This window comes from Xyrauchen texanus, chromosome 16 (genome assembly GCF_025860055.1).
Source record: "Xyrauchen texanus isolate HMW12.3.18 chromosome 16, RBS_HiC_50CHRs, whole genome shotgun sequence".
NCBI lineage: Eukaryota > Metazoa > Chordata > Actinopteri > Cypriniformes > Catostomidae > Xyrauchen > Xyrauchen texanus.
Window position 1 is genome coordinate 4,533,952 of NC_068291.1, and position 22,455 is coordinate 4,556,406.

The window sequence follows — 22,455 nt, forward strand, 5'->3', positions numbered from 1 at the left end:
TATATATATATATATAAACACTGCTTTTGGAATTTCTTCTATGGAACACAACAGGAGCAACTTTGAATAATGTTAACATTGCTCTTTTTACCATACTATAAAAGTGAGTTGTGATTCTGCCTTACATCTGGTTTTATGAGGGTGAGAAAATGATGACAGAATTTTTACTTTTCTTATGAACTACTCCTGTGGTTTCTTTGCTAGGACACCTGTATTAAAAATTAACGCAAATCAAGTTGATTAAGAAGTTCTCAGAAGTTAGTTTTGAGAAAACATTTTTGCATACTTTTTTCACAAATGACACTTGATTTTTTTCTTCTTTCATTTTTCTTTTTCTCCCAATTTGGAATGCCCAATAGGTCCTCGTGGTGGCGCAGTAACTCACATCAATCTGGGTAGTGGAGGAGTCTCAGTTGCCTCCGCTTCGGAGACCATCAATCCGCGCATCTTATCACGTGGCTCGCAGCGCATGACACCACGGAGCATGCTACTCTCCGCAATCCATACACAACTTCCCACATGCCCCATTGAGAGCGAGAACCAATAATCGCGACCACAAGGTGGTTACCCCATGTGACTCTACCCTCCCTAGCAACTGGTCCAATTTTGGTTGCTTAGGAGACCAGGCTGGAGTCACTCAGTACGCCCTTGATTCGAACTTGAGACTCCAGTTGTGGTAGTCAACATCAGTACTCGCTGAGCTACCCAGCCCCCCCCAAATGACACTTGCTTTGACATATTCTTATGTAATGCAATGAACACACAAAACACACACACCCTTCTTGGCATCTTGTAGTTGCCGCATGACCTCCTCTCGCTCCGCCTGCTCTGTTGCTGTGGTAACACGGAAGGAGCCCTCACGTGTGAAGGTGGTACGGTTGGCGTCAAAAGTGGCCGTGACGCCGCACTCCTTCTCCCGCTTCTGTTTACGCTCCAGGCAGGCAGCAAATGCACAGCCCACCGCATGGCTCAGACGCTCCCCCTGACACAAATACACACATCGTCTCCCATTAACCAAGTAAATGCACACAAAATCAACACATCAGGTGCTGAAACCCTGTAAGGATTTGAAATACGGCTGGCTGAAAGAAACTGGATTAAACTGCGCCGTGCAGCACGGCTAGTAAAAAAGTTATCCAGTCAAAAGACAGCAGAGATTAGCATCTAGAACTCTTAAAACACCATGAACAAGTTCAAAGACAGGATACAGATAACAGCAGCCGGTCAAGGGTCACACAAAGGATAGAGCTACCTTATGGAGTGCATATGTAGATGCTGTGATGTCAGATTAGAAGGCAGTTAGTTTCAGTAAATCCCGCTGATATGCTTGCATATGACTAGATCATGGCTGGAGTTGATATGACAACTAAGAGAGTTCTCACCGAGTCTTTGATGGCCATGAAGCAGTGGCAGATCCAGCGGCGCGTGGTACCGTCCCTGCAGATGTAGGAGAACGCATGCTCAAAGTTCCGATCCGGAGCACAGAACGACACTTTTTCTATCGTCTGGTCCAGAATCAGATCCTGAAAACAAAGCCGACAAAATGCACGTAAGTATAGATGTCACTTTATATATTGTCAATATCCAGCAGGCTTTTGTGAGCAATAACAAGCTCTCAGAAAAAGTTTAATCTTAATGCATGACTGTTCACCTGCTCATAACAACATTTTGGACATTTACATGCATGTCAACATATGCAGGACCAAACTTAAGAGTAAAGGTGATTAAGAGAGCAGTTCTTATGTATTTTTACCACTTTGTTGTTTTGCTTCAAAGTACAAATGTGATCAGGATGTAATTCTTAGACTTTCAGCAGTAGGCATGTAACTACAATTTTAATTTACTTTTCACTATGCACATCATTTTCACAGTAGTTTTGTAGAAAATCATGCCTTAAAGTCTTAAAGCCCCCAGTGAGTAACCTAAAGGTGACTGTGGTAAAGAAAAAAAACGTATAGTGAAGTTAGTGGTGAAAAATAAGAAAAACTTTAGAAGAACCTGACCTCTGGTTTTACATTATATGTACATAATACAATATTATTTAGAATTAGCACACAGAATTTTTTTACCCTCTTCCCCCAATTTCACTTTGCATATACACTTTGGCAGTCTTACCGGTTTATACAATACTCGCACATGCTCACAGCCATTTACATTTCGACGGCAGACAATAATAAGTGCATGTGATCATGTTCCATACCGGCTGGCAGAGGCTCGCTGTTAATTGCAACTTGATGCTGCTGTTTCTTTCTCGAAATTCCACTGATTTGCGGGGTAATGTTGGCGTAAACAAAACATGTTTTTGTAGCAGCATCACACATGCCGCTATTGTTTAGCAAATTCGACAAAATGTAAAACTACAATCTACTTGCCATTTGCCATCAATCGGTGAGCTCTCAACTCGCCTATGTAGACTAGCTGCTCTGTTTTCCTGTGAGCGCTCAGTGGCGTCTCTCCAGGGAGGAGACTGTTTCGCAGCTCTCAATGTTGCATTGCTTGGATATAAATCACACTTTTGTATTTATTTATCTATCGTACGATACATATGATATCAAATCGTGAGCGCCGTTTCGTACGATACAATACTTTTTACACCCCTAGTCAGCACCCTTCAACTCTTGCGATGCCAATGTCCCATCTAAAGCGATGACTCTGGATCTAACATTAGCATTTCTGTCTTCTGTATTGCAAGTCTTCTGAAGACATAAGAACTGAAAACTCTTTAGTGCAGCTAGAGCACAGCACTCTAATTAAACATGACATCTATAGTGCAGGTTTGATGACATGCAGTTTGGTCATGACAAAAGATGGTGTCAACGGGGCATTCTTGAGGTCCATTTCAAGTCAAGTCAAGGTTTGACGACATGCAGTTTGGTCATGACACAGGATGGTGTCAACGGGGCATTCTTGAGGTCCATTTCAAGTCAAGTCAAGGTTTGACGACATGCAGTTTGGTCATGACAAAGGATGATGTCAACGGGGCATTCTTGAGGTCCATTTCAAGTCAAGTCAAGTCAAGGTTTGACGACATGCAGTTTGGTCATGACACAGGATGGTGTCAAAGGGGCATTCTTGAGGTCCATTTCAAGTCAAGTCAAGGTTTGACGACATGCAGTTTGGTCATGACAAAGGATGATGTCAACGGGGCATTCTTGAGGTCCATGTCAAGTCAAGTCAAGTCAAGGTTTGACGACATGCAGTTTGGTCATGACACAGGATGGTGTCAAAGGGGCATTCTTGAGGTCCATTTCAAGTCAAGTCAAGGTTTGATGACATGCAGTTTTGGTCATGACAAAGGATGACTTGAGGTCCATTTCAAGTCAAGTCAAGGTTTGAGGACATGCAGTTTGGTCATGACACAGGATTGTGTCAACGGGGCATTCTTGAGGTCCATTTAAAGCCAAGTCAAGTCAAGGTTTGACGACATGCAGCTTGGTCATGACACAGGATGGTGTCAAAGGGGCATTCTTGAGGTCCATTTCAAGTCAAGTCAAGGTTTGACGACATGCAGTTTGGTCATGACAAAGGATGGTGTCAACGGGGCATTCCTGAGGTCCATTTAAAGTCAAGTCAAGGTTTGACGACATGCAGTTTGGTCACGACACAGGATTGTGTCAACGGGGCATTCTTGAGGTCCATTTAAAGCCAAGTCAAGTCAAGGTTTGACGACATGCAGCTTGGTCATGACACAGGATGGTGTCAAAGGGGCATTCTTGAGGTCCATTTAAAGCCAAGTCAAGTCAAGGTTTGACGACATGCAGCTTGGTCATGACAAAGGATGATGTCAATGGGGCAGAACTTCGCATGAAAAATGTAAAGGTATATTTTGGTCTGTTTCTCAGAAAAATCTGTAATATGTCATTAGTACAGTTCTAATATAGCGCAAGAGTTCTGCAGAAGTTCAGGCGGTAAGAGGACTTCATGTGACTTACTCATGATTCCAGATTGTTCTTGACTCAGCAGTTTCAGTGCTTGATTAACGGTAAGCTAAAGTTTTTTTCCCTTCAGCTCTGGTGTTTAGAAGGGCCGCCATGCTGCGTTAAAAGGTGTATGCTTACTGTTACTATACTGTTAATACTGTTGTCTACGATACTTTAATAAAATACAACCTATTGCAACAAATTTACTTGCTTGGAGAACAAATTATAAAGAGATTGAGCGATTTCTGGTTCGGTTGCCAGGCTTCAACTTGACGGTACCGGTCGGATCACACAGTCTCGGGTACGGGCCAGGTCCATGCACACCTCTAGTAAATAATGACAAAATTTCACTTTTGGGTAAACTGTCCCATTAAGGACTTTATTCTATTTAGGCCCATGAATTTTACTTGGCAACAATGAGAGGAATGCATTTGAAACCCACAGTTTTGAGTCTTTTAGTACCTTTGTCTTGTCATCTACGACCCGCAGGCCATCAGCAGACACCCAGAGCACCGCACGCACAGCTTTCTTCCCCGCCTGTGTGTAGAGACAACATTCAAAGAGTGACATATGGAGACAAAGCGCGAGAGAAAAGAGTTGTTTGTCCCACAATTTCCCCTGATGAGTTCCTTTACCCTCACAGACATGAAGAGAGAAGAAACATATAAGTAAAAGTATACTCACACACAGACATACACATACTGATTGAGGTAGCTTGTGTGTTCACACTTAGCTATGTGAAAAAATTAGTTTTCACACACACTCACACAAAGATTTTTGCCCCATTTGCACGCAATCTTCTATAGTTCCAGGCCTGTTTAAGGAGCACACTACTATGAGGAGAGAAAAAGTACACACACGCGCACTCACGCACATAAATCCACATGGCAGAACTTACTTTTGCAAAGAAGCCCTTGAAGAACTTTCTGTCCTGGAATGGAGAGTTCATAAAGGGTTTTGGGGTGGGAGGAAAGGCAGGAGAGGGTTACAGATGAACTGACACTCAATAGCACTGTTCCAAAACCTAGTGTTGTCTACTGCCTACATAGGCAGCTACCTTAAAAGTGGTAATGAAACCTCAGAAATGAATAGGCAGCAACTCTGCGGATCACACAAAATGCGCACCAGAGTGATGTGCAAAAGAGACGCGACTGACATCTCATTCCAACAGTTTGTCATTAGCATGTTGCTAAGCTAAGGATGCGATCCTCTAAATCATAAACCTACTTACGGCACGGCTCTCTGGAATACTCATACTGATGAATCAATTGTGGCATTATATTTTTTGAATAATGACTGCACATGTAGGCTCAAACTTATATTTGTAGGTCACTATGAAATCTAAAATTTAATTTGTTCCTAAAATCCCCACCCCCCCACCACCCATGTTTCTGTTTTAATGTTTCTGGATTCCATTTTTTATGTTTTTATTTGAATGTTATCATCAATAGGTTGTCTAATCAAATTAATTCATAAAACTGAAGAAAAAAAAAATGCATGCACTTATGCATGAAAATCTCAGGAGATTACAGAAATATTCAAACCAGCCCATCTGGCACCAACCACAGTCCAAATCACTAAAATCAAATTGTTCCCGATTCTGATGGTTGATGAACATTAACTGAAGCTCATTACCCACATCTGCATGATTTTATGCACAGTACCACTGCCACATGATTGGCTGATTAGATAATCAAATGGATGATTGTTGGTGCCAGATGGGCTGGTTTGAGTATTTCTGTAACTGCTGATCTCCTGAGATTTTCATGCAAAACGGTCTCTAGAATTTACTCCGAATGGTTCCAGAAACTAAAAACATCCACTGAGCGACAGGTCTGTGAACAGAAAGGCCTTGTTGATGAGAGAGATCAACAGAGACTGGCCAGCCTGGTTCGAACTGACAAAGTCTACGTTAACGGTACGTTAGGAAGAGTTCAGAAATCAATATTTGGTGGTCTTGGCATGCTGTTGGGTGACTTTATGCCACTCCTGATATGTGAAGCCACTCAGATAGAGGGTATCCTAGGAGGCAGCATAATGTTGATGTCTACCAGCCTTGTGATGCCTTGATATGCTGTCTAAGTAGGCAGGTCACTAAGTTGTGGAACAGCACAAATGTCCTGTGACTGTGAGCGAGTTTGTATTCTGATTTGAGGGATTTCAAAGGTTAAGAGTGACAGAGTTGTAATTTGGGGAGGTGGAAAAATCACACTTCTAGCTCACAAATCAGACATCAGACTCAGCACGTGTGCAGTTTTTGCTTGCGGTATCATTGCGTTGAGGTTATTGGTGCTGTTATTCTAGTATTAATCCACTATGTGAGTTTCATTACTACAGTGTTATTATGTATATCATTATGTTAGTGATGGTGGTAGCTTTGAGCAGTAGTTTATTAGGATTTGTTCTGATGATCTCATGTGGCTTCTTAAACAAATGTTCTAGATTCAATTCAAGTTAAGCTACAAGGACAGCATCTAAACATGCTGTCGATTATCACATCAAATTATTTATACCTACTGAGGGATGTGTGAAAAGAAACAAAAACCATGTTTACAGTAATGAACTTCAAATGAATGTCTATGGGGCAAGGCATTCCTGAAGAACATAGTTGTCCATAATAACCAAGGCAATTTCAGTGGGCGGAGATTTCTCCAAGCAAAAAGTTATGTTCTTAAATATCAATACTCCAATTAATAGTTATGTCATGTTCCTTTTTGGTATTATTTTGCATATCATGTGAAAGTTTATACTTCTGAAGTGCGTTTTCAAGGTTTATCGCAATGCAATGCCCAATGGACTTCCATTGTAAATGCATCACTGAAAATATTTTTTACAGAATGATAGACCAGAAAGGATTTCCTGTAGTAATCGACAGCATGTCACATATGCTGTTAATAGAGCTTGTATTGAACTCAGAGCTTTCCTTTAAAAGCAGAGGCATCAGAAGCGAGTCTCACGTTGGCGGAAGAGAACTGATTCAGGCTTGGCCATTTGGTTTAGTCCCACTGTAATCTTTCCCATACTCCCAATCCAGCAATGTACAGAGAAAGAAGAAGTGTGCCATTCACCAAGCCTAAGACTCACTTCCCTTGAACTACACCAAGCCTCAAGTCCCTTAACTGAGGTTCTGATTTCAGTTCATTTAATCGTGCCCACAACAACTATTATATTCCGACCCCACATCAATGAAGGGCACGGTGAGTTTCACAGAAAGAGACAGAAGTTACATGTTTTGGAAAGATCAAAGTTAATGTTAAAGTGTTACTGTTATGTGTGTACACACATGTTAAAGGTCACACATGGTCATAGTAGGAAAGCAATATTCATTGGGTTAGAAAAGAGGTTTAAGGGGTCAGAATGGGATTGAGATGCTCTTAATGGCTCATGTGAACGAACCTGCTTAGAAAAAAATCATAAAACATCATAATGCAAAACATCATATGCAAATGGAAAGAAGACAGCTGGAGTTTACATGACAATGGAGGTTCAATATTATTTCAAAATAACTGCCAATGACGCTAAAGATACTGAGCGAGATAGAAAGAGCAGGCAGAAGCGATGAAGACAAACTGAAGGACTGTAAACAGATATAAAGGATCAGCAAGTATTTCAGCAACCCCTTATTTACTTGCCACCCCCAATCTAAAGTGCTAAAAAGCGCTGCGTCTTGAGTATTTAAATGAACTTATTGTCAATCTTTTCCATGCAAACACACCTCCTTTCTATGTAAATAAGGCTCATTATAGATTGCTATTTGACTGGTGCAACTAACTGCGCACTATTACGTCTGAGACAAGCTGGCGGTAAGCAGATTTTTATTTTAAAGAGATGTTTGTGTACATTTTCTGTCAATCATGGCAGCAGTAGTGCACGCTAAACATTTCAAACATGTGTTTGGACCACTTTGATTGCAGAAAATAATAAGAGGACTTGTTTATGTTAAGGTCTTAGGATGTTCTTGGTGAATTTAAATTAGTTTAATAATAATGCTGGGGTAATGCTAACACTTCACTCCATAGAATTTACGCATTCAGCATTGCTGATGCTAGTCATGTGGAAGCCCCTTGATGATGCTGCCTTAAAAGGCAGCTCCCAATGAAGGCAGTAAACAGCAAGGCAGCTCACTAGGTTTTGGAACAGAAATTTTGGGTATATACTTGTGTGGCAGGGCAGAGGGCGGGGCCGGGTCGTGATCCTAAACACCCGGTCCCATATTAGGCTAATTAAGCCTCCGAGAGGGATAACGGTCGACTGCAGAGGATGGTGCGGGAGAGAGAGATAGTTTACGGACATGTCCGTCATGTGTGTGTGTTTGTGTCTTCTGTTTTAGTTTGAAATTAAACTATTATTTATATTGAAAAGCCAGTTCTCGCCGCCTCCTTTCCATTGATCCCTTTACAACTTGGAATTAGAGTTAGACAGATGTATCTGTTTCACCAATTAATCAGTGCCGATATTAGCTTTTTGGAACTATCGGTTATCTGTAAAAAAATATATGCCGATGGTTGCCGATAGTTTTTTATATATTTTATTTAGGGCTGCCAATCGATTAAAATGTTTAATCAAATTAATTACATGGGGTCCCGATTAATTAATCACGATTAATCGCATATACAAATATTTGCTGAGAAAGCTCCTCATATAACTATAATTCAATATATAACGATATTTATATTGATATACACTCACCTAAAGGATTATTAGGAACACCTGTTCAATTTCTCAATAATGCAATTATCTAATCAACCAATCACAAGGCAGTTGCTTCAATGCATTTAGGGGTGTGGTCCTGGTCAAGACAATCTCCTGAACTCCAAACTGAATGTCAGAATGGAAAAGAAAGGTGATTTAAGCAATTTTGAGCGTGGCATGGTTGTTGGTGCCAGACGGGCCGGTCTGAGTATTTCACAATCTGCTCAGTTACTGGGATTTTCACACACAACCATTTCTAGGGTTTACAAAGAATGGTGTGAAAAGGGAAAACCATCCAGTATGCGGCAGTCCTGTGGGCGAAAATGCCTTGTTGATGCTAGAGGTCAGAGGAGAATGGGCCGACTGATTCAAGCTGATAGAAGAGCAACTTTGCCTGAAATAACCACTCGTTACAACCGAGGTATGCAGCAAAGCATTTGTGAAGCCACAACACGCACAACCTTGAGGCGGATGGGCCACAACAGCAGAAGACCCCACCGGGTACCACTCATCTCCACTACAAATAGGAAAAAGAGGCTACAATTTGCAAGAGCTCACCAAATTGGACAGTTGAAGACTGGAAAAATGTTGCCTGGTCTGATGAGTCTCGATTTCTGTTGAGACATTCAGATGGTAGAGTCAGAATTTGGTGTAAACAGAATGAGAACATGGATCCATCATGCCTTGTTACCACTGTGCAGGCTGGTGGTGGTGGTGTAATGGTGTGGGGGATGTTTTCTTGGCACACTTTAGGCCCCTTAGTGCCAATTGGGCATCGTTTAAATGCCACGGCTTACCTGAGCATTGTTTCTGACCATGTCCATCCCTTTATGGCCACCATGTACCCATCCTCTGATGGCTAATTCCAACAGGATAATGCACCATGTCACAAAGCTCGAATCATTTCAAATTGGTTTCTTGAACATGACAATGAGTTCACTGTACTAAAATGGCCCCCACAGTCACCAGATCTCAACCCAATACAGCATTTTTGGGATGTGGTGGAACGGGAGCTTCGTGCCCTGGATGTGCATCCCACAAATCTCCATCAACTGCAAGATGCTATCCTATCAATATGAGCCAACATTTCTAAAGAATGCTTTCAGCACCTTGTTGAGTCAATGCCACGTAGAATTAAGGCAGTTCTGAAGGCGAAAGGGGGTCAAACACAGTATTAGTATGGTGTTCCTAATAATCCTTTAGGTGAGTGTATATATTCTATTTTAAGTTTAGCTTAACAGCATGACCTAGGATATAATTTAAAGTGCGAGGTTTAATAGCAAACTGAAGTTTGTAGCCCTTTTTTGTAGCCTTAGTTATCTTTAAATATTAAAAAATTATACATATATATATATATTCAGATAATTAAAATGCATTACATTCTTATGGCAGAAGAGTTAATCATTGATAAGACAAAACAAAAAGCAGCTTTAGAATACAATGTATTGTTTACTACCATATTATTGATCATAAGTCAATCACTGGCATACAGTTCACAGCAATCCATTTCACAAGTGAATTTGTCAATCAGTTCGAGATTTATTATGAGGGCTTGTTTAAGGACCAGTCAATTTACACCTACGTTAGATGTCTCTGGTGTGTTGCGTCATAAACATAAAATGTTTAGGTCACTGTGTCAAGTTAAATATAGTTTAATACTCGATCTTTAAACACATCTTGAGATCCCTTAGATCGCATTTGCGCTCCTTCGAGTGTTTTGAACGCAACAACGTAATGCATGTTTGTTGTTCTGCCTACTGAACTGTTGTCTTCACTGTATAAACTGTGCATTGCTCATACAGCTGAAATTTCACTTACTGCCCCCTGGAGTAAACAGGTGGTACTACAAGCTTGCATTTCTCAGGAATCTTCCTTATTATGGTGCGATTGCGTACATTTTTTTAACGCGTTATTTTTTGTAAAATGAATTGCACTGAATTAACGCGTTAAATCGACAGCCCTAATTTTATTCCTTGTTACCCTGTATATACACAAAATCTTTAATCTGGTGAATATACAGTATTGACCTTTGTCTTGTGACGTCAGTTTATTACCACGCCGCCATGTTTGTGACCAAAATTCCATATACCTTCATTGTGCTGAGCTGTGGGATGTGGCAAAAGCTGGCAAATTTTTTTTTCCATTTCTAAATCTTGAAAAGGTGATCCTGCTGCTTAATTACCAGAGCCTAAATGTAAATTATCTTTCAATAAAGTTTTATCTTAAGTGACACGGCTTCATTTCATCAAAGTCAAGCAGCGATGAGAGAGCACAATGCACATTTATTCAGAAATCTCAGTTATCTATACACATGTCTACCATATTTATAACATAATAGAGTCGAATACAATTAAACTGGAAATGCACATTGGAAGATGCTATTCATAAAACCCAGACTGTACATACGTTTTGAATGAGAGATGTTACGGTATTGTACAGGTATTTATGTTTCCTCGCAGGTCACACATCAGACTTGCCGCATACAGAGATAAATCGTGGATTAAATATATTTAAATGTCCACGAAGGTAAAATTTAGCAATCCTTGTGCTGACCTTAGACCTGTACACAACTTTCCTGGGCCTTTGCATGGATCAAAAGCATTTTTGGGGGGGACTGGGTAGCTCAGCAAGTTAAGATGCCGACTGCCACACCTTGAGTCAAAAATTTGAATCCAGGGCGTGCTGAGTGACTCCAGTCAGGCTTCCTAAGCAACCAATTGGCCTAGTTGCTAGGGTGGGTAGAGTCACGTTCGGTTAACCTCCTCATGGTTGCTATAATGTTCTCGCTCTTGGTGGGGTGCATGGGATGCCACGAAGACTAGTGTGAAGCCTCCACATGCGCTAGGTCTACACGGTAACATACTCAACAAGCCACGTGAGAAGATTAGCGGATTGACCATCTCAGACGCGGAGGCAACTGAGAGTCGTCCTCCGCCACCTGGATTGAGGAGAGTCACTACGCCACCACGAGGACTTAGAGCACATAGAGAATTGGGCATCCAAGTTGTGGAAAAAATATTATTATTGTGATCAGGGATTTTACTTTTTGGACTCTTGTAATCGCTGTCTGTGCCCATCATAGTAAGGAAACACACAATTATTTTTTTTTACATTCTATAAATCGATTTGAAAAACTATCAATCGATTAATCGTTTATCTGCCTTTTCACCACTTTAGTTATCGATATTGACAAAATCCACTGTCGGTCGACCTCTACTTGGAATTCTTGTCACCAAACGCACATACATGAGGAACTACAGTGCATTAGATCTTCAAATGTCAGCCCTTTAAATACACTTAGAATTTTTGGGTTATCACTGTAGGTCAGTGTCGCCAAACGGAGGATGTTAAATGTAGCTACCGCACTAATGCTAAACAACAAACACAAGCAGGTGGCATCAATAAACATGAGGCTTTGCAGAGACACGTGGACTTTCTGGACACTGTAGGCATGGTTCCAGTGGGAGGAACTCTAACTACAGTGGTCAAGTAGTAAGAGAGCAGCTCTCGCATCTCTACAGACACACACACACACACACACACACACACACACACACACACACACACACACACACACACACACACACACACACACACACACACACACACGGTTTGGTACTGGGCCATGAAAGGTTACATAAATATTGAAAGATTTATTGGAAGAGTTGTGGCCTTAGGTTCATGTCTTTTAGCTTTGATAGTGCTCACCCAAACGTTCACAAAATTAGCAGTTATATGCATTTCATAGTGCTGTGTAATGATACAGATTTTCAGATTAGATTCCGAATCACAAATTCTCAATTCATTTAATTTCCCATTTGATTACAATGTCCCTTTTTCTAACATATAATAGAAATTCTCTTCCAGCTCATGCTGTTAATTTTACAGGGGACCTTTGAACTAAATACATTAATAATTTGAATGATAATAGTTTATTAGTTTTCATCATTTTGGTCACATTTTGGCATTTTAAAAATGAACAAATTTATGTATTCAATCAATAAATAAGATATTACAATTTATATATAATTTTTTTTGTTCCATATTTATTGTTTAATTGTATAATTTGTACTATTTACAGGTATTTACACGGATTTGTTGAACACATGGTAAAACCGGTACTGTCTCTTTAACAAAACCGGCATTCTTGTAAAGAGCATCTGTAGATGAGCACATGTTAATGAGAGAGGACTTGAATGGATCTGTGCCATGCATTAGAATTTAATGTTTATTTTTGTTGTTTTTGATCAAAAATTGACTGTAGAGAACAGAAAGGGTATTAAAAGAGACATTATTCAACGACAAAATTCACGTGGATCTCGTCTTTGGAAACGCATTCCACGGAAATCCTTTTACTCCACTGTACACAATTATTGGTCAGTGAAAAGTAAACATTTACCAGCCAGTTGCCAAATAAATATATATATACATATATACACATACAAAGATACCCCATTTTAGCCTTAACAGACGGTATGGGCAAGTGCTGTTAGCGAGCACCTATAAAGGCCGGAACGGTACACAAGGGGGTGGGTGGCCAGCACCACGCCCGACCGCCTTTGTCTCCCCAGTGGCAATGTTTTACACACCACACCAGGTACTCATTTTAGGCTGAGTCGACTTAGGGGAGGCCCGGGACCGGTTCAGAGAATCGTCACTGGTGTTGGCCATGAGCGGGAATCGAACTCAGGTCGCCAGGTTCGTAGCGCAGTGCGCTAACCGCTATGCTACCGCTCCAATATATATATATACACATACACACACACACACACAAACGTCGATCAGACACAACATTAAAACCATCTGCCTAATATTGTGTAGGTCCCCCTCGTGCTGCCAAAACAGCGGCAACCCGCATCTATATCTATATATATCTATATATATCTATATCTATATATATATATATATATCTATATATATATCTATATATATATATATATATGTGTGTGTTCTGGTGATGTGAATTAAAACGCATCAACTAAAACCTCAGTAAACCTTCCACACCCAAGAAGGTTGATGTTGTACCATATTTAAAACATTTATGAATGGTGCTGCCAACTTTGTCTATTGGAAATTGAAGTGCCTTGGAAATGTAATTTTAGCCATGGTCTTTTCTTGTGTAATGAAATCATCTCCTCTATCAGCTTTTGAGACAGCTTATTTTTATTAGCATATTAAAATATAGAAAAGAAAGCATAGAAAAACATTTTTGCTCACGACACTAAACGTACATTTTAAAACTTAAATAAGTGCCATTGTAGAGTGATGGCTTAATTTAGTTTTAAAACAATTACTTGTGTAGCCTTTCTTATGAAACAGCTACATGCAATAGGGGTTGAATAATTATGACATGGCTGTATTTTTTTTAATTCCTGCTATTTAGCAATATTAGGCTATATATTCACACCATGACTCTGAATGTGCCACTCAACTGATATAGATGTAATGTTTTTTGGTTTATTTTTAAATGTATTTTTTCTCCTCAATTTGGAATCCCCAATTCCCACTACTTAGTAGGTCCACGTGGTGCCGCGGTTACTCGCCACAATCCGGGTGGTGGAGGACAAGCCTCAGTTTCCTCCTCTTCTGAGACTGTCTATCCGCACATCTTATCACGTGACTCGTTGTGCATGACACCATGGAGACTACGCATGTAGCTCATGCAACTACTCTCCTATGATCCACGCACAACTTACCATGCACCCTATTGAGAGCGAGAACCACTCACAACCACGTGGAGGTTACCCCATGTGACTCTACCCTCCCTCGCAACCAGGCCAATTTGGCTGCTTAGGAGACCTGACTGAAGTCACTCAGCACCCCTGGATTCGAACTTGAGACTCCAGGGGTGGAAGTCAGTGTCAATACTCACTGAGCTACCCAGGCCCTTATAGGTGTAATGTTTAAAAATCCAGAAAAGCTTAACTTTAAATGCAACTTCACTCACTCACTAACACATACACTAACTCACACTCACTCAAACACACACACACACACACACACACACACACACACACACACACACACACAGCACACACGCGCACACACACACACACACACAATATATTGGTTGCAAATGCAATTGATTTCTCTCTGTAGTGGAGGGTTGCACATAGTCAAGTTCCATCTTTGGATTTAAGAATCAATATCAATATTGTTTAAATGAATATTGCGATGCATTGGGAAAACTATATTCTTACCCACCCCAATAACATCAAATTGACATTCTTTCTCTTTTGGGAAAATGGATCAAAATATTGATGACTCGTATTGCACTCACTCAGTTTAGCCAATAAAGTGCTCTCTAGAATGAAAATGTCCCATATGTCATGTTCATTGTTGAGACATAACTAAAGCTATATTAAAAAAAAAGAAAAAGAAAAAAAAAGGAACACTTCCATTTGTCCCACTCCATCTTCATGGTTCAATAGGAACTTCAGGTTATTACTATTATTATTATTATGGAGTGTAATGGAGCTCCACTGTCTTCACTCACATTGATAGTCACTTGTGAATATCTCATGTCATTCGCATTAATTTTATATTTTCTCAACTTTGTCTTGTTGCTCTCCATGGCGATCTCTTTCGCCAGCGGCTGCGGCTACTTGCATCGCCAGAAGTCGCTGTGCTCTAATTGAAAATGAATGGGATTGTGTAGCTTTCTCGTGCAGTGTCACTGCTGGTGTGAATGGGGCTTTAGATAGTGAGCCCCCCTCTGACAAAATTTAAGAGAGACCAGGCACCCCCAATACCAATACAGATTTTAATAATCAAACTATAGGCTGATACCAATTCTTTTTTGGCAGTTTTTTTTTTTACACAATTTGTATATTGAGTTATGCTTTAAAAATGTACAAAGTAGTACAAAAGATAATTTTTTTTACTGTTCTAATAATAAATAATTTCCATTGACCATAGATTGGATCTGTTAAACGCATGACAGGCCCACATTTTTGAGATTTCAATCTTAATTCAAATCGATCATGCAGCATTAATGTGTATCAGACCGATGTCTCAAAAGTCAAAGTCTTCTACATATTGTGGCTTTTATTATTTCTGGATTGTGCATTTTAATAAACAGTTTTACAATGTATGTTACTAATCAATTAGAAATAAATCAGCAGTTTTTCATTTATGTGTTTTTATGCTTATAAGCGATATGCTGATGGATTTAATGTGGTCAATAATTGGCCATTGGGTGGCTGGTTGTAATAATTGGTTGTTTTTTTGCCGGTGAGCTTGGGGGTCATTGTCATGCGGAAAGGTGAACCACATGCACACCTTCAGATATTGAGCAGAGAGAGCACAGATTTTACTCAATAAATTGGGTGTGCATGGCAGCATCCATTTTCCCTTCAATTCTGATCAATTGCCCAGTCCCCACAGGAGAGAAACACCACCAAAACATAATGTCCACCACCACCATGCTTCATAGTAGGTATGGTATGTGTTCTAGGTGGTGTGTTGAATTTGTTTTCTCCAAATATAGTGCTTGGAGTTCAGTCCTAAAAGTTCAGTTTTGTCTCATCTGAACATTAAACCTTTTTGTCACATGGCAGTATAATTCTCCATGGTCAGAGGAGACAAAAATGGAACTTTTTGGACTGAACTCCAAGTGCTATATTTGGAGCACATCACCCAGAAAGTTCAATACCTACTATGGTATGTTCTGAATATGAATTCTGTTTGGTGGTGCAGAAATAACACACTATATCTTTTACCCTTGTAAACGTTGTACATACTGCAGGATTTTGAAATACTTTTTGCTTGTCTTTATTTCCTCAGATATGCAGAGCGGCGGGTGCTTCACACAAACAACACAAGGTTTCACAGACTTTCCTTTAAGGAGTTCAGAAACAACAGTATCCTGCTCACTCCTTTTTTACCTCACCGAGACTGGAAAAGCCAAGTTTCGAAACACAGAAATGGTGTCACTAATTGTATGTACTGTTTTCAATTAATGTCAGAATCTTGTGAAAGTTCAGTGTTTTTGCAGATTAGTTCCAATAAAACACTTGTTTTTCACTTTTGAGTTTGAGTTCTATGTTTTAAAAGTAAAACAAACCTTTTTTTTATTTTTTAAAAGATGAAGGACATTTTATCTTTCAAATGTCCTTCATGTCAGGTCTTTGGAATCATGCCACAAGTGATTTTTTTTCTTTATAAGCAGGAGTTTCAAAGAGTCCACAGTATCAACATTCCCAGACAAGTGGGAGTTCATGCACAGACATCTGTGAACTACACGCTTTCGTTTCTTTCGACTGCCTTGAGAAATTAATGAGATCTTGTCTTTGACTTTGTGGTTGATTTACAGCTTACTTGGAAAAACTGAAACTTGAATTCAGAGTGTAAAGAAAAAATGCTTATAATAGAGAGAGGGAAAAAGCCTGGGCCTATAGCCACATCCTCAATTAAACTGCACCAGAGAAAGATGGCCGTCTAAAAGCAGCCTGATGCGCTAATATGATTTTAAAAACAGCCTTAGCAAACGGGATCTGCCCCGATCAGCTCATCGTCATGGAAGTTTCTAGAACAGAAGGGCTAAAAGACAATAACTCAAGGATTTTATAAAAGTCCTTAAATAAATGTCCCCTTGTTTAACCTGGGCAGAAGCGCGAGAAACCTTGTCAATATTGAAAAAAGACAGCACAGTGGATTTCCTTTCCCCTGAAGAATGGAATATCTTCCTCTGGACCCTGGCGAGTCAGGAAACTCACGCCTGTCCAACTCCAAGTGGAACGTGTGCGATTGATAAGGTGCCAATCTTTAGCTTACGTCATACAACTCAGTTGACACTTCAGAGGATGATTTGGGAGAGCGATACAGTACCCAACAGCGCCGAGGTGCTTTAAAGTATAGTTCATAATTTTATTTTTTTAATTCGGTCATCATTTACCCAGCCGATTCTAACCCAATTACTTTCTTTGTTCTGTTGAAGACAAGGTGAATTTCTAAAAAAATATGTCCATGAAATTAAAGTTAATGGGGACTAGGGCTGTCAAGCTAAAAATGCACCAAAAAAGCACCATAAAGTACATTGGCAGCCAAAAGTTTGTACAGATTTTGCTCTTATGGAAAGAAATCGGTACTTTCATTCACCAAAGTGGCATTCACCTGATCACAATGTATATTCAGGACATTAATAACGTGAACAATTACTATTACAATTTAAACTAAACAATTTAAACTACTTCAAAGAATTCTCAACAAAAAATCCTCCATGTGCAGCAATGACAGCTTTGCAGATCCTTGACATTCTAGCTGTCAGTTTGTCCAGATACTCAGGTGACATTTCACCCCACACTTCCTGTAGCACTTGCCATAGATGTGACTGTCTTGTCGGGCACTTCTCACACACCTTACAGTCTAGCTGATCCCACAAAAGCTCAATGGGGTTAAGATCCATAACACTCTTTTCCAATTATCTGTTGTCCAATGTCTGTGTTTCTTTGTCCAATCTAAATTTTCTTTTTGTTTTTCTGCTTCAAAAGTGGCTTTTTCTTTGCAATTCTTCCCATAAGGCCTCCTGAGTCTTCTCTTTACTGTTGTACATGAAACTGGTGTTGAGCGGGTAGAATTCAATGAAGCTGTCAGCTGAGGACATGTGAGGCGTCTATTTCTCAAACTAGAGACTCTGATGTACTTATCCTCTTGTTTAGTTGTACATCTGGTCTTCCACATCTCTTTCTGTACTTTGTCTTTGAAGACTGTAGTGTACACCTTTGTATGAAATCTTCAGTTTTTTGGCAATTTCAAGCTGTATAGTCTTCATTCCTCAAAACAATGATTGACTGATGAGTTTCTAGAGAAAGCTGTTTCTTTTTTGCCATTTTTGACATAATATTGACCTTAAGAGATGCCAGTCTATTGCATAATGTTACAACTCAAAAACAAACTCAAAGACAATGTTAATCATCATTTAATGAACCAAATAGCTTTCAACTGTGTTTGATATAATGGCAAGTGATTTTCTAGTAACAAATTAGCAATTTATCGTGATTACTCAAGGATAAGGTGTTGGAGTGATGGCTGCTGTCAAAATGTGATCAAAAATGACTTTATTCAAACAGTGATGGTGCTGTTTTTTTTACATCATTAATGTCCTGACTATATTAACGATCAGTTGAATGCCACTTTGGAATAATAAAGTACCAATTTCCCTCCGAAACTTCCAAAACTTTTGGCTGCCAGTGAAGATTACAACAGGGCTAAAGCCACCCCAGTGGTAAAAGGCACTTTTAATTAAATTTTCGCTCAAAACATCAAATAGCAAAAAGAAAAGAAAACTATCAAAGCACTTTGATATAATATGATATAATACATATCATATATATATATATATATATATATATATAATCAGGTATTATATATGATATAATACCTGATTGTCACAGCTTTTTAAATTTTTTTTTTTTTTTTTCAAATTTATGTAGCTAATGAGAATCCATTAAATGCATTTTTAGACAAAATACTTATTTATCATTATCAGTTTTGTTCAAGGTGATTGTCCAATAAGTGAAATGGTGTAAAAAGTAGCAATACACCAATGTATCAGCTGTCTATATTTATCGGCCCATTATTAACCAAATTAAATGCATGAAATCACAGATATGAAAAATCTATTATTTATTATAATTAATCAGTAACACGCATCGTAAAAACTCAATTCAATGCAATGCATAAATCAATGAATTCAAATGCAAAATCTAGAAATAATAATAGCCTTAATATGTCAAAGACTTTTTATGACATCAGTATGATATCCATTAATAATTGATTAAATTCACAATATGGCCTTGCGGGATACTAAACCCTCAAAGCCTGCATTTTAAAATGTAGTCTGCATTCAGTGCATCAGTCAGCACTGTATGAGCAAGCTGCGCTCTCTAGCGGTATTGTCCATTATCTATTATACCACTATAATACAGAAATGAAAAGGGGGGTTTGTTTCTTTGCTTAAAACTTTTTATTTTTCCATGATGTGTGAGGCAGGGTGGAGGGCGGGGCTGGGTCGTGATTAAACACACCCTTATCAGGCTAATTAAGCCTCCGAGAGGGATAAAGGCCGACTGCGGAGGATTGTGCGGGAGAGAGAGATAGTTTACGGACATGTCCGTCATGTGTGTTTGTCTTCTGTTTCAGTTTATTATTAAACTTATTTATGTTGAAAAGCCGATTCTCGCCGCCTCCTTTCCATTGACTGCTTTACAATGTGTTTGATATTTCCGTGGAATTGCCCAACATATTCATATTCTTCATATGAATTTGTAATGTTCTATTTTCTGTTGTAATTAGGGCTGTAACTAACAATTATTTTCATATGCTTCTTCGCTTAATTCAATTTGATTAAAATGTTTAAAATATAACATGTAGTTTTTTAAATAATTATATAATTATTAAAAGTCTTCATAGAAGACTTCAGGTGCCAAATACTATGTGAAATGTTATATTTGATCTTATAATTTGTCACGTATATCTTTTGAAAAATGTACGAAATAATTCCACATTCTATTCTAATTCACCAAACCCCTGCACAGATGCTGTATGAGTCTATTTGTTAAATTCATCAATATTGACGTATTGTAGTAATACAGTATTTACAGGTTTATTGTTTATATGCATAATTTGTAATATTTACTAAGGATGGGACACTGTATTGAATTTCAATATATCACAAACCAAAAAAATGACAAACCATATTGTGGAATAACTCGATATTTCCATATTTGCAACATTGTTTTCTGTCCATGTCATCATAAATGAAATGATCATTCAAACATCATAATCTAACTATGACTTTATTTGTACCACTACTGTTCTTTTTCCCACACTGTTAGGGTTCACACCAGGTCCTTAAAGCAGTGATTCTCAACCTTTTTTCTGCCAATTAAAAAATCCCACGGCACACCTTTATCCCACATAACTATCACTGATAGTTTTCCTTTTCAACTCCATGTTTTCTGTTTTAGTTGCGTGTTTACTTGCAATGCTTGAAATTCAGCTATGCAAAAAACGCAAGTCACGTAGGCACGCTGTATAATGAGATCACAGTTGGCAAGAGTGCTAATTGGGTAATGAATAAAACAACAAATTCTCATCTTTTCTTATTTGTAGATTTGTTCTTGCAAATTCATTCTTGCATATGCCACAGCAAATCATATTTTTTATTTATCTATTTATTTACGTTGCTCCAGACTATCATTTAAGAGTGATAGCACCGGTGTTAAATTCTACAAATTGTCACACCGGTCCAACAGAAAGAAAATTCGTTTTCTTTCACGGTTTCTTTCTTTATATCAGGATCTTGATGATTAAAATACAGTCATCTGAAGACAAACAAAGCCTTTTCTACAATCAGAGGGCATTAGAAAAGATTTTAAACCGAAGGAAAGTTCCACTGGCATTTGCAATAAGATCATAGTAACTAAAAGTATAATCATGATTAGCAGTACCCATAAAACAAATTATGGAATTTATTGTAAGTAAAACACATCCAGAAATTAAATTGTATTCCCTCACTACCCCGATATATTTTTTTTCATATATGTGATGTGTGGATTGAAACCTTACCTTTTTGTCTTTTCATTGTGCACATTTCTCCTTTATTCCTTTTCAATGCTGTTTCAATGCTCGACACATTATGGGCTTTCATAGAAGTTTTAAACAAATAATCAACGCTTAATCCGCGACCCAGCCTGCGCTCCCCTCAGCTCTGTTTATTACGATCTGCGCAGCCGAGCGCTCGAGACCGGTCCACGTGTAAATGCACATCTCTGCGCTGCTCTGTCCATTGACAACTGTTTCCTTTCACGTTTGGAACGTTTGCTGGTTGATATTTCTCATACGAACAAAAAAGGACAGCGCATAATCAGAGAGTCGGCCAACTTTGTCATCGCACCAATGCGACTTGTGCCCTGTTAGGAAAAATGGTCGCAAAATTTGTCTCAGTCTGGAGCCCTGATTTATTTTGTGGATCTGATCATTTTCCATGGTACACCAGACAATCTTTCATGGCACACTGGTTGGGAAACACTGCCTTACAGTGCTTGAATTTTGCTTTTTAAGACGAAAAGAACTGGAATGCCTGGAAAATCGCCCTTTTTAATGAAAAGTGCTTGAGATTAAAACGGATCGTTTCCTCCGTGTAATGTGTGTCCATTAAAGTTGAGGCGACTCCACTTTCCCTAAATAATGTGTCTTAATATCCTGTGTTCTTTACAGTCAGATAAAAAGGTAAAAAGAAATATTAATTTTAATCTCACACAGAATTAATGCGCTAAAGAAAATTAGAGATTCTCATTGATGTTCGCTGAACCGGAACACTTTGAAATGCATGTTGATCCTCTTAAAGTGACAGTACCCTTATAGCGTTATGCAAATGAATGTAAACTCAATGTTATTACTTGTAAATTGTACACATTATTTCAAACAATGATAGCTCATATCTTTATTATATATACCATTTCATGGTATAATATGAATATCATGTAGTAACAAAGTTAATCTTTTCTTATAGAGAAAGGTATATGAGCAACTCTTATTATTTAAAATTTGAGCATTTATATTGTGTAATAAAAAGTGTATTTTGCTCAAACATTTTTTTAGAAGATAAAACATTTTCTGTAATATTTAGTAATTTAAGTGTTATATCAATTATATCAAATCGTGAATCACATTGTATATCGAACTGAATCGTGAGGTAACCATATCATCCCATCCTTACTATTTACAAGTACTTCTATTGAGTTTACATTTATACGTAAAACAGGCATTAAAATGTTCCCGTCTCTTTAAGAGCATCTCACAGAAGTGTGAGCACATAAACTGAGCCCATTAACGGCAA

At 38.7% G+C, this 22,455-nt stretch overlaps 1 protein-coding gene across 6 annotated transcripts in view; it reads right to left on the minus strand.

Moving 5' to 3' along the window:
- The window catches only part of LOC127656602 (protein numb homolog), a 113,810-nt gene that overhangs the window by 10,466 nt on the left and 80,889 nt on the right, over positions 1-22,455 (minus strand). For 3 of the 6 annotated variants that reach the window (XM_052144999.1, XM_052144995.1, XM_052144996.1), the window contains exons 4-7: positions 4,819-4,851; positions 4,383-4,457; positions 1,383-1,523; positions 778-982 (exon numbers count right to left, since the gene is read on the minus strand). In XM_052144999.1, coding sequence (XP_052000959.1) covers positions 778-982; positions 1,383-1,523; positions 4,383-4,457; positions 4,819-4,851 — 454 coding nt within the window. The remainder of the gene's footprint in view (positions 1-777; positions 983-1,382; positions 1,524-4,382; positions 4,458-4,818; positions 4,852-22,455) is intronic. The other 3 variants (XM_052145001.1, XM_052144997.1, XM_052144998.1) reach the window with 1 other exon arrangement.